The sequence below is a fragment of the Podarcis erhardii genome (assembly GCF_964252035.2).
Source record: "Podarcis erhardii genome assembly, chromosome: 15".
Lineage (NCBI taxonomy): Eukaryota > Metazoa > Chordata > Lepidosauria > Squamata > Lacertidae > Podarcis > Podarcis erhardii.
Genome location: NC_138505.1, coordinates 30,887,491 through 30,900,185, shown reverse-complemented (window position 1 = coordinate 30,900,185; position 12,695 = coordinate 30,887,491). Strand labels below are relative to the sequence as shown.

At 44.2% G+C, this 12,695-nt stretch overlaps 1 protein-coding gene across 9 annotated transcripts in view; it reads left to right on the top strand.

Annotated features, from left to right (window-relative positions):
- Window positions 1-12,695, top strand: part of ARVCF (ARVCF delta catenin family member) — a 330,432-nt gene that overhangs the window by 312,724 nt on the left and 5,013 nt on the right. For all 9 annotated transcript variants that reach the window (XM_081842755.1, XM_081842752.1, XM_081842750.1 and 6 more), the window contains 4 exons: window positions 19-130; window positions 1,526-1,616; window positions 4,361-4,414; window positions 7,831-7,922. In XM_081842755.1, coding sequence (XP_081698881.1) covers window positions 19-130; window positions 1,526-1,616; window positions 4,361-4,414; window positions 7,831-7,922 — 349 coding nt within the window. The remainder of the gene's footprint in view (window positions 1-18; window positions 131-1,525; window positions 1,617-4,360; window positions 4,415-7,830; window positions 7,923-12,695) is intronic.

Sequence of the window (12,695 nt, the reverse complement as noted above, 5' to 3'; positions counted from 1 at the left end):
CGCCCCCTCCAAAACCAGCCAGTCTTCCAGGGAAACGAAAGCAGCCTCTCACGTCCTTCAGATGACCTGGAGTTACAAAGAGCTACGGAGCGTTTTGCAGAAGGAAGGCTGGAACAAATCCCATTTCCAGGTGAAGGCGACTGCAGAGGTCTGCTTGAGAGCTATTGGAGCAAATGGGGTTGGGAAGGCGAAAAGCGAGCTTAGTGGTTGCATGAGTCTGGGAAGGGAAAGCTCAATGGGATTAATGTGGGGGTTGTAAGAGGTTGCGAGTGGAGCAAGCAGGAACACAGCTCTAATAAATAACATTTGTGAAAGCAACGTGGTAGCCAAATAAAGCACCACACCGCTGCAAATTAAATGTTGTCGTGGAATTCCACTCAATATTGATCCAGAGCAGAACCCCAATGTATAGTTAGCAGAGTAAAAACTTAAACACGTTGCAGGATTCTCCCCAAAACAGACTAAAGGCAATTAATATCTCATCCAGCAGAGTTTTACTGCTACTGAAGTACAAATGAGCATAGTGGTCACAAATCCAATACATTCAGGATTGGCACTGTCCATAAGAAATCCAATTGCGGCAGACTTAAATTTACAATAATTTACAATAAGACTTGGGACGCGGGTGGCGCTCTGGGTTAAACCACAGAGCCTAGGCCTTGCCGATCAGAAGGTCGGCTGTTTGAATCCCCGCGACGGGGTGAGCTTTTGTTGCTCGGTCCCCGCTCCTGCCAACCTAGCAGTTCGAAAGCACGTCAAAGTGCAAGTAGATAAATTGGTACCACACCGGCGGGAAGGTAAACAGCTCTGGTTCTCCAGAAGTGGCTTAGTCATGCTGGCCACATGACCCGGAAGCTGTACGGCTGCTCCCTCGGCCAATAAAGCAAGATGAGCGCTGCAACCCCAGAGTCAGCCATGACTGGACCTAATGGTCAGGAGTCCCTTTACCTTTACCTTTACAATAAGACTTAACCAGGCGACCAACAAAAGTCATCGCAAGGCCATAATCAAACCACGCAAGAAAGGGGGTGGGCGGGCTGGGAGATCCCGCGAAATGGAGGCAAACGAGGATGCTTCCCTGGCCGTGCCACAATTTAAACAGGCGTAGCCACGCCCCCAGGCAAACCCGATTGGCTGGCCCGGGATGTGACACAGCCGGGGATCGTGAAGACATGGGCGGCATTCCTCCGCCCCCTCCAGGGTCACTGCAAGGACCCGGATTCCCACCCACAAAGCAGTCCCTCCTAAAGGGGGGAGCTGACTTCACCTGCCAGGAAAGTAATAGAGCAGCGTTGTCACAATTCCGCCCCCCCCCATCCCAGTAAGACCATAAAGCACACAAGCTGGAAAAATGAGCTCTCAGCATGCCGACTTATTGCTGACTACCGCCGTACTAAAAATAGGAAGTAGGACGCAGATTGGTTTTGTTGGAATGAGCGTTTCATGATAACTTTCTGAAGCGGGTTTTGCTTTTCGCTCTGTTCCCTGCGAAGCTGCTGACTCTGGCGTTTTCCTTTCTTTCCAGTCTGCGTCTGCGACTCCTAAGGGATCCAAAGGCACCTCGTGCAAGTCTGGCTATGACGACAGCACCCTGCCTCTCGTGGATAAAAGTCAAGGTCTGTGCTCGTCCCAGAGGGGCCCGTCTTGAGCTCTTCTAAGCAGTCGTGTGAAAATGTGAAGATACTGGGGGTCAGGCTGGACGCGATGCCAAACATTCATTCTAACGTGTTTATTCAATAAATATATACTCCACCTTTCCTCCCAAGGAGCTCAAGGTGGCACAACCACCCTGCGGAGTAGGTTAGGCTGAGATACTGGCCTCACTTAAAGCAATAACATGCCACTTTTAACAGTCACAGCTCACCGCAAAGAATCCTGGGAAGTTTGCCTGGCGTCTTCATTATACACCTTTAGGCGCCAGGCAAAAACATTCCTTTTTAACCAGACCTTTGGTTGATTTGATTGACACCCTATGTATGCCATTTTAAAATGTAGGGGTTTTTTTGGGAGGGGGGTATTGTGTGGCTGTTTTTATTTTGATTATATATTTTGTGGCTTTATATTTTGATTTTGTTCTGTGAACCGCCCTGAGACCTTCGGGTATGGGCAGTATATAAATTCATCATCATCATCATTATTATTATTATTAGCCTCATGGAGCTACATTTTTCAGAGTGGTTTAATGGTCAGGCGCTCTTCCCAGGGAACTCTGGGAATTGTAGCTCTGTGAGGAGACTGGGGCGGGGTGGGGGAGCTCCTAACTACTCTCAGGACCTCTAACAAACTATATGGAGTTATCTGTGGAATCCGTGACAGTTTAAAGAGTATAATAGTGCTTTAAATATAAATAGTGCTGAGAATTGCTAGGGAGCCCTTGTTCTCCTTGCAGAGCTACAATTCCCAGAGTTCCCTGGGAAGAGGGATTGATGGTTAAGCCGCTCTGAGAGGGGAATAGGCATCTCCTAACAAACTACCGCACCCAGGATTCTTATATATATATATATATATATATATATATATATATATATATATATATATTAGGGGTTTTTTAATTACAACACAAAAAACAAAACACACAAAAATATCACATTTTATAACATATTTTCTTATCCTCTTTGGACTTCCTCACATCTCCCGCTCCTACATTCCAAAATTATGAAAAAATTAGTCCAGCAATTTATCACCTTGTCCCCACCTTACAATCTAATTTTCCAATGTTGTATCTTAAATTTTAGATATATTCATTTAGCTCTTTAAAACATTTAGCTTAGCCTAATCATTATCTAAAAAAAATAAAATTGATTTTTTTCATGAGTTTAACTTATCTTCATAATTCACTTCATCTGATTCGATGGTGCCAAATTGTTTATGATCAAGCATCCTCCTTAACATTCATACAGTTTACAATATTTTTGCAAATAGTCCTTAAATTTCTTCCAGTCTTCTTCCACCGTCTCCTCTCCCAGGTCTCGGATTCTGCCAGTCATCTCGGCCAGTTCCATATAGTCTATCAGTTGCATCTGCCATTCTTCCAGTGTGGGTAAATCTTGGGTTTTCCAATGCTTAGCAATGAGTATCCTTGCTGCTGTTGTTGCATACATAAAAAATGTTCGATCCTTCTTTAACACCCCTTGGCCAACAATACCCAAAAGGAAGGCCTCTGGTTTCTTAAGGAAGGTATACTTAAATACCTTTTTCAGTTCATTATATATCATTTCCCAGAAAGCCTTCACCCTGGGGCAAGTCCACCAAAGGTGAAAGAACGTTCCTTCATTTTCCTTACATTTCCAACACTTATTATCAGACAAGTGGTATATTTTTGCAAGTTTGACTGGGGTCATGTACCATCTATATATCATTTTCATTACATTTTCTTTCAAAGCATTACATGCAGTGAAATTCAGCCCAGTAGTCCACAACTTTTCCCAGTCCTCAAACATAATATTATACCCAATGTCCTGTGCCCACTTTATCATAGCCGATTTAACCGTTTCATCTTGTGTGTTCCATTTTAACAGCAAGTTATACATTCTTGAGAGTACCTTGGTCTTAGGCTCTAACAGTTCCGTTTCTAACTTCGATTTTTCCACCTGGAATCCTAACTTTTTATCAAGTTTAAATACTTCTTTAATCTGAGCATAGTGTAACCAATCCCACACTTTGTCTTTCATTTTCTCCTGACTCTGCAATTTCCAGTTATCTCCATCTTTTTCTAAAATTTCCCAGTACTTCGGCCATTTGGCCTCCATATTGGGTCTTTTCCGGGCCTTAGCTTCCAATGGTGAAAGCCACCTTGGAGTTTTATTTTCCAATAAGTCTTTATATTTTATCCAGACATTAAACACTGCTTTTCTGACAATATGGTTCTTGAAGTTCTTATTAATCTTGACCTTGTCATACCATAGATATGCATGCCAACCAAACGCATTGTCAAAGCCTTCCAAATCTAATACATCAGTGTCCTCGAGAAGCAGCCAATCTTTCAACCAGCAGAAAGCTGCTGATTCATAATACAGCCTTAAGTCTGGCAGGGCAAAGCCCCCTCTTTCTTTCACGTCCCGCACCCAGGATTCTTTGGGAGGTTTTAAATGTTCGATGTTTTATCGCTTTTTTATTCTTATCAATATTCTGTTGGGAGCCGCCAAGAGTGGCTGGGGAAACCAGATGGATGGAGTATAAATAATATATTATTATTATTATTACTTTAAGTGGGTTGGAAATCACCAGCCTGTAAACATTTGCTTTTAGCACATGCTCCCTCCACTCAGAAAATTCTTGCCTCCTTCCCTCTCCCTGCGAATTGTGAAGCCTGATCTGCATCTCCAATAGACCAATTAGTTTCTATTCTTCTCTCCTGTAGATAACGAGAAGACTGGAAGTCGGGATATGATTCCTATGGATGAACTTGGGCCAGGTAAACGCAGTTACGGATCAACCTCTTCTGTCTTTTTCCCATAGCGAAGCTTTTCCCTCACAAGGGAGTTCAGCTTCTCAAGAATAAGTGCTTTCAGGCGTCTGAACTTGACATTTGGAGCTGATTTTTTTTTTCTTTCCAAAATATCAATAGCATTTTTAAGCGTGCGTGTTTGTAAAAATGTAAAGAGGCAGGTAGAAACATAGATATGTAGGTGTGGGCAGCTAGTCTAATTTTATGTGGCCCTCAAGATAGGGATGGGTGAACCCAGACAATCATGGATTCTCTCAGTTTCTCAGTTTACTAATCTTAGGTTCAGTTCCCCATTTCCAACATCAGTTTGTGCTTTTGTTTTTCTTTACAGAGAGTCAGCACTTCAGTGCAAAGTTCTCCTGATATGCAAATTACTGCATGCATTTTTGTCTAATGTACATTTTTTTGGCAAGCAATTTTCCATAAAATACTGCATTTTTGTGTGTGTATGTATGTTGTTTTCACTAATGTTGTACACACATTGGTTCACTAATTTTGTACACACTTTACCTAGTGTATGAATTACTGTATTTTTTGCTCTATAAGACGCACCAGATCACAAGACACACTTAGTTTTTGGAGGAGGAAAGCAAGAAAAAAAATATTCTGAATCTCAGAAGCCAGAACAGCAAGAGGGATCGCTGCGCAGTGAAAGCAGCAATCGCTCTTGCTGTTCTGGCTTCTGGGATAGCTGCACAGCCTGCATTCGCTCCATAAGACGCACACACATTTCCCCTTACTTTTTAGGAGGGAAAAGTGAGTCTTATAGAGCAATTGTAGGGGCTGCTTTCACGTGTAATTCAGAGGGTTTGTTGTTGTTTTTTAAAAAATATATTAATAAACAAAATAAGCCAGAGAAAAAGAGCATAAAGAAAAATACTTTTACAGCAGGTTGAAATCAGCATGTGGTTGGACATCATCACTGAGTAGTTTGCAGATTTTTGAACTGATTCAGGGAACTTGGTTAAGTTCATTGGTTAAGAATTACTTCATTCCAAACAATGTTCATTCCAAACGATGGCCACTAATGTTTACTGCAGATAATGCTACGCTAAAGGGTATGGCTCCATTTACAGCTGGTTCCTATGTTTTAAGTCTGCGCTGATAAAATCCAACATCTAAGAGTTTCAGATTTTCAACTGGAATAAAAAGCATTTAAAAATAAATAAATAAATAAATAAATGTTAGATCCAGCTTTCTCATCTATGAGAAGGAAGGTTGCGTGCGTTTTTAAAAACCAAGTACAGCTCCTCTTGAAACCTAAAACTGTAACAACAGGAAGGAAAAAGATTCTGTTGTGTTGCTTTTCAAATACCTCACTTCAAACCTTCCAGCCAGCGTGAATAAGCTGTGAATATGTTCCTTGCTTAAGGGAAAGCTCCGATATCCATCCTCTCGGTGGGAAGAGATTCACTTCAAATGAGAGCGCACTGCAGGGTGACCATGTATTAACCAGCCTGGCAGTGTAAAGCTGAGGATCAGAAGCTACTTTGCTGGAACATATTAGTTATGTACCCAGAGTAAAAAGGGTTTTCCGTGCATTGTGAATTTAAGAAAGACTTACGGAGGTGTAGAGGGAAACTGGATTTCAAATGCAGGCAACGGCAGATGGTAGGATTAAGAACACCATCATAGACCTATTAGATGAGGCTGATGGACCAAGCTAATGTCCCGTCCTGTTCAGCATCCCATTCTCACAGTGGCCAACCAAATACCTGTGGAAAAGCCTGCAAGCTGTGGGAATGTTCAGGGATGCAGGAAAGGATATATTGTCTGATAATAGCCTTTCCAACTTGTGTTAACAAGTTCACAATTTAGCAGAGTAACATTCCCCTTTTTAAACTTGGAGCGGATGCGTTTGCTGAGGCTCGCTAAAGCCTCTGTTCTGGTATTTTCCCCTTATTCCCTCATAAAAGATAAGACACGACACAGTCTTCTATAAAAGTATTAAAAGGTTTACTCACACATCATTCTGTTCACAATAGGATCCCAGAAGGCAGACTTAGCTTAGAAAAGTAACATATACCTAGAAACTATCTCGTAAGAAGACAGTCCCTTTGTCCTCTCTTGGCTGGAAGCCAAGAGGGCATCTTTGGCTAAGCAGATGTCGCTTCTTCGATGCATGTAGTCAAAAGAGAGAGATGGCTGCCCTGCCCTGTGCTTTTGTCATTACCTGCACAGGTGAGGCCACACCCACCTCTAGTCACATGCAGAGGAAGTCTGTCCCAGCCCAGAAGGAAACAGGAAGTTTACCTGCTGGCTGGACAAACATTTCTCCCTATGTGTAAACATGTTCACTCTAGGAATGTTGTACTTGACTGCTCTTGTGTTTCACATCCCACACAAGCTGGGCATGAGGGCAACAGCCCTCTTCCCCCTCTGCAATTCTCAGCAACTGGTATCCAGAAACACTATGCCTCTGACAGTGGAGGGGGCACATAGCCTACATTGACAGCCTTGTCCTCTGTGAAATTGTCTAATCTTCTAAAGCCGTCTAAGTTGGTGGCAGCCACTGCCTCTATCAAGCTTGAGGTGGCTTATGTGGTTTTCCATCTCCCCATTTTATCCTCTCCTGCCTGAGCAGAGGAGCAGCCTGAACTCCCTCCTCATCTACAACGTCCTTAGGGTAGTGTGAGGGGTTGTGACAGGTATTTGTGGAGGTGGTCCTTCAGGAGAGGGGCTAGAGACCCATTTCCTAGGAGGCCTTCCCTATTAAAGTTAGGGGTGTCTGAAGCAGGGCTGCCAGTGGACCTCTGAATAGCCTGGCAGGTTTGTGGGGCAACAGGGAATCCTCCATTATGCCCAAGTGCTCAGATAGCATAAGAGCATAAGGATGACAATGGCTACCCTTTGAAAAGACCTTACAGGTGCTCATCCTGGGACCAAAGGGTGTGGCAGCACTTTTAAATGATAAACTTGCACATAAATTAAGAATAGCAGGAGGAACCAGACAGACACACATTTGTGGGGTAATGATGGAATTCTAGTTCGTTTGTGAATAATCTAGATAACAAAAGTCTACTCTTAATATACAGACGTTATAATATTTTAGTTTCATTGGACATTACATTTCTGCAATCCAGGGAGAAGATTTGCTTTTCAGCTAAGGCAAAGTAATTTTGCTGCATTGTTTGGGGCAATTTGTTCTAATGTATCTAGAGAAACAATTTTTTAAAAAAATAAAAGAAAAATACCTACAGATGCTAGCAGTGGAACGACATCTTTGTATGTGTGTGTGACCATGTTGTGCTAGTTTTGGGATGGGGTGAAGGTTTGTATCCAGTGTGATGCTGTTTTTGAAAGAGTGGAACGGGCACCCATTTAATGCCATGCTGCCATTGATGCCGCAGATTCCTTTACGGCCTCCTGTCATTCCTCTGCAGATGGCTACTCAACCATCGATCACCGGGAGAAAGAGCGAAAATACAAAGCCAACGACAACATGGGGGACGCGTCAGAGAAAGAACCACTAAAAGTAAGCTGTGTTCTTCCGAGTTGCACATCAGGCATTTGCAATGTCCCCCCCACACACACCTTTTAATGGAGTTTTGTGGGCCAATGTAAGGCAGAATTAATTTGAATTGTTCTATATAGAGGTGCAGAGCTCCCCTTTGAATATCCCCAGCCATCACGGCTCTGATAATACCATCTGCTCATCTACAAAGGAGAAGATACTAGGCCCCACCTCCTTGCCTTTGGCCTCCGTGTTGCTGCCGCTGGTGCCTGCGGTTTTCAGTAGCACTGAAGATCAGGGAACCTGTTGTATTCATTAGCAGTGAAGATCAGAGAATCTACTGTATTTGTTGGTAGTGAAGATCGGAGAATCTGTCGTTCCCCTCTGTGGTGTTCCCAACCCTCGTACAAGACACCGTGCTTCCTAGAAGCTGGATTTTCTGCTGTGGAAATTTTGATATAAAGAATGGGCGTAAAATGAAACCTTAGGTTGAAACCTCAGTGTTGGCCCACCCTCCACACCACCTGCCCAGCCTGTTGGGATGGCAAGGGGGATTCCTGTGAGCCACTGTCTCACAAGGACCTCTGCTTCCCTTTACTCTCTTAGAATGACCCTTCATCCTTGCAGTTCTAAGAAGAAGGGAGTGTGTCCCCTCGCTGCACATCCCAAGGCCATTTCCTTCACAGGAAGTTTGAGTGGAGGAGGAAGAGCTCTTGGGGCAAGGCATTTCTGTGAAAAGCTAAGACCGAGACTCAGGGTGACAGCAGCAGCCATGTTTGACGGGGTCCTGGGCAAAGTGTGTTCTAGTGAGCCCCCTTCTTATTTTGGTTTTGCCTGGCATCATTAGTTTCTAGGACTGGGTGGCGGAGGGCCAGTCTTTTAATGTCCCTGGGAGACATTTCCTCCGCATGATGCTGCGTCAAGAGGCATTGTGTGGAGTTAAAATGGCAGCTGGACTTAGCCACCTGGTTCTGCTCAGACCACTGAGTTGGAGAATAAAAGCAAAGGGTGGACCTCAGTGGTGGGCCCTGCCAGGATTTTTGGAGCCAGTGGTGCCATGATTTAGCAGCTCCTTACATATAAGGCACACATGGTTTGCTTTTGTTCTTTGTTCTGTTGCTTTCAGTTCCTCCATTTGGAAACCAACCCCAACCTTAAAGTCTATAGCTGTGCAGGAGACTTTGTCCTGAGAATAGTCACTACCAGCACCTCTGCTCCCTTGTGGTTTCTGTGGTGAGAAGAACTGGAAATGCGTGCGAGTGTCTGTGCAAAATTAGGCGAGGTTGACTCCGCAGGCTTGTGCTCAGATATAATCTGGTTTCCCATCCTTCCAACTTACTGGTGGACATGGAACATAGAACCATCAGGTTCTGTGGATTCCACAACACTTATTCCCTATGTTATGGGTTCCAGTGTCCCTGGGAAATGATAAAGCATCTACTTACTACCAGAGAAGCCAGGGACTGCACCTGGGATCTTCTGCATGCCAAGCAGGTGTCCCTAACACTGACCAGCAACAACTCAATATGGCTTCTGCCTTCGGAAATCTCCTTTTATCTGGGCTCTCGGTCCTCTCCCAATATGTCAAGCTGCGCTCGTCATCTTCTCTCTTTTTTTGTCCTTACGGTTTTGCAATTAGCATCCTGTCCTGGGGAACTTTGTATCATTCAAGTTGCAAGGATTGTTTCAGCTCAGCAATTTTGTCAGGGGCTTTTTAATTTTCATCCGCCCGCCTCGTTAGGGTAATCCCTCGTCTTCCCAGACACACTCCCAGTGGCAACTCCAATAAGCCGCTTGCTTTATTTAGCTGTGCTCGAGAGCCTTAAAGCTGTGGTGTGATCGCAAGACCCGCTGTCCTCCTGACCCACTGCTCTGCTTTCCATATGAAGTTCCACCGGGCAGCACTGTTAGTGGGTGAAGATTACAGCTGTACGTGGATTAAGAGACCTCAGTGACCCTTAGAGCTGGTCATGACCCAAGGACACAATTGTCGTTGATACCCATTTGGCCTGACTGCGATTTTCTCCTAAGCCTGTGCTTGGCCAGGAAAGGGGACTTACCATATTTTTCGCTCTGTAAGATGCACCAGACCACAAGACGCACCTAGTTTTTGGAGGAGGAAAATAAGAAAAAATATATATTCTGACTCTCAGAAGCCAGAACAGCAAGAGGGATCGTTGCGCAGTGAAAGCCACAATCCCTCTTGCTGTTCTGGCTTCTGTGATAGCTGCACAGCCTGCATTCGCTCCATAAGACGCACACACATTTCCCCTTACATTTTAGGAGGGGAAAAGTGAGTCTTATAGAGCAAAAAAACACGGTACTAGCTATCCCCTTTTGGCCCAGGAGAGCAGCACACAGATCGCACCTGCCTTTTGTGTCAGGAGCACAAAAGATAGGAGAGGAGAGGATTTTTTCGCAGAGCTTTCTCACCTTGTGCCATCGAGTGAGGGTGGTGTCTTGACTGAGTTGTAGGCAGAAATCTGAGGCAAACCAGCCCCTGAGAACCAAGAGCCAGGAAGCAAAGCGAGCACTCGGGTCTGAAGAGTGAGTCAGAACTAAAGGACAAACCGAGAGGCAAGGTTCCAAGCTGCAAGTGAGAAGTCAGGACACCAGAGCAGCGTCCAAATGACTTCTCATTCTCCAACCTGCTTGTGGGTAGAGGAATCGGGAAGGTGTAACCACTTGACTGAATTTCTCGAGGGGAAGGAAAAGTTCTCCGACAGTTTCTCAGAGAGGTGGAGCTCACTATTAGCAGTAATAATAATAATAATAATAATAATAATAATTTTTTATTTATACCCCGCCCTCCCCAGCCAAGGCCGGGTCAGAGCGGCTTACAAACAATAATAAAAACAAGATGAATGATTACAACTTAAAAACAAAAATAAAATACAACATTAAAATAATGGAACATTAAAATATTAAAATGTAGCCTCATCGCAAGAGGAGAAGGAAAAGAAAAAAAGAGAGAGGGAGGGAGGGAATCAACAAGTAGCACATGTTTCTGCTTCTCTGTCGACATGCAGAGGGCCAGGAGGCCAGCTGATAAGCCCCAGCTGTGCCGTCTCCTTCCATCGGCCCGTGCTCTGACATACATCAACGACCCGAGCTTCAAAAGCCAGGGCACGCTATTAGCAGAATGTACTGCGCACCCAGAATAGGCATGAGGCTTGTGAAGTCATGCTACAGATTTATTAATCATAAATCAGAACAAAGAAACATGTCGCCTCTCTCTCATGTCGTCTCAGAGAGAACAGCAAAAGCAAAAGCTATACACAAATGGAAGTTCCCTGCATACTGTGCTGGAATGTAAACAGACATGTGACATGCAATAATTCCACACGTCTGTTCCTTAAGGTGGAACGGAATTCTCTACACTCTCCTCCCCCCTGCAGGTATGTGTGTGTTAGTGCCACATTGGGTCAAGATGGGCAAGTGTTTATTCTGTTGAAAGGTGAGAGATAGGCCCCATTGCTCAGTGGGCTGTATGCTATACAACAGGCATGCCCAACAGGTAGATCGTGATCTACTAGTAGATCTCTGGACGTCTGTCGTAGATCACTGGCTCCCTCCAAAGAAGCTGAGCAACTGTGGCTCCCCTTAAAAAAGCTCAACATTTCACCTCCTCCCTGAAAAAACTCAACAACTTTGACCTGAACCCCAAAAAAGGGAGTAGATCACTGCCAGTTTTTAACTCTGTGAGTAGATCCCAGTCTCTTGAGAGTTGGCCACCCCTGCTGTAGAACAAGAAGAAGGCACATGATTCTAACAATGCAGTCCTAGGCATGTCTACCCATTGAGTTTAATGGGACTTAACTTCCAGCTAAGCATGTATGGCTAGTCCTGTCTGCTGTCTGCTGAGCAGCAGCCATTGGGTACCACAAATCAATACACACAGAGTCATCCTCTGAGCTAAACTGGGCCTGATGCAGGATATCGATGGAATGGCCCGGTGGATGTTGTTTTTACTTTGAATGCAGCTGTGGGTGTTCTGAATTTTATCAGAGTAGTAGCCACAGGGTGGTTAATCCTTCCTTTGTGGGCTATCTTTCCAATCAAAATCTCCTCCTTTCCCCTCCCTGCAAGTGCTTTCTCAACTACAAGGGGAAAGATACTGGTTCTAGGCATATTTCTCCCTGAAAGGAGAAAAGATGCTCAGGAGAGGAGCAGCCGGCAGCTGAAGGATTAAGCACTTCTCCATTCAAATTCAGAGCCTCCACAACTGCTATTTAAAAAAATAATAATTTCAAAAAATAAAAAAACAGCAGCAAGTGTCACTGCTTTGCTTTATCTATTTATGCAAAAAGAAATTGATTTTCTAACAGCGAGAACAATTATAAAACAGTAGAAAGCAGTAGAAGTGTGAAAGCTCCCCAATCTTATTCCTGCAAATTGAGTATCCAAATGTTGCAGGTGCCGAAATGTCTCTGCCTTTGTGGAAGTTGAAATATGTAAGCCAGTGCTTCGTCTTGGGCTGCTGGGCGCGTGCCTTGTGCCATTTAGGTGCTTGGTTGCTTGATGTCTTAAGCTAATAAGGCATTAGACTTCTGGTAGGTCTCTGTATTTTCTCTAAGGAAGCCATTCTTCACCCCAAAATGTCAAGAAGCTCAGCTGGTTCGTAAGGGTGCTGGTTGAGGTCCTTCTGCTGCTCACAAAGCAGCAAGATCTGCTTTGTCTTCTTCAACAGTGTTTGCCGAAGATGTGAAGTTCTGTTCATATTAGCGAAGCAAAATGAGGTCATATACACAAGCTGGATATTTTGGCTTCCCTGCTCTCTCTCTCTCTCAGTTC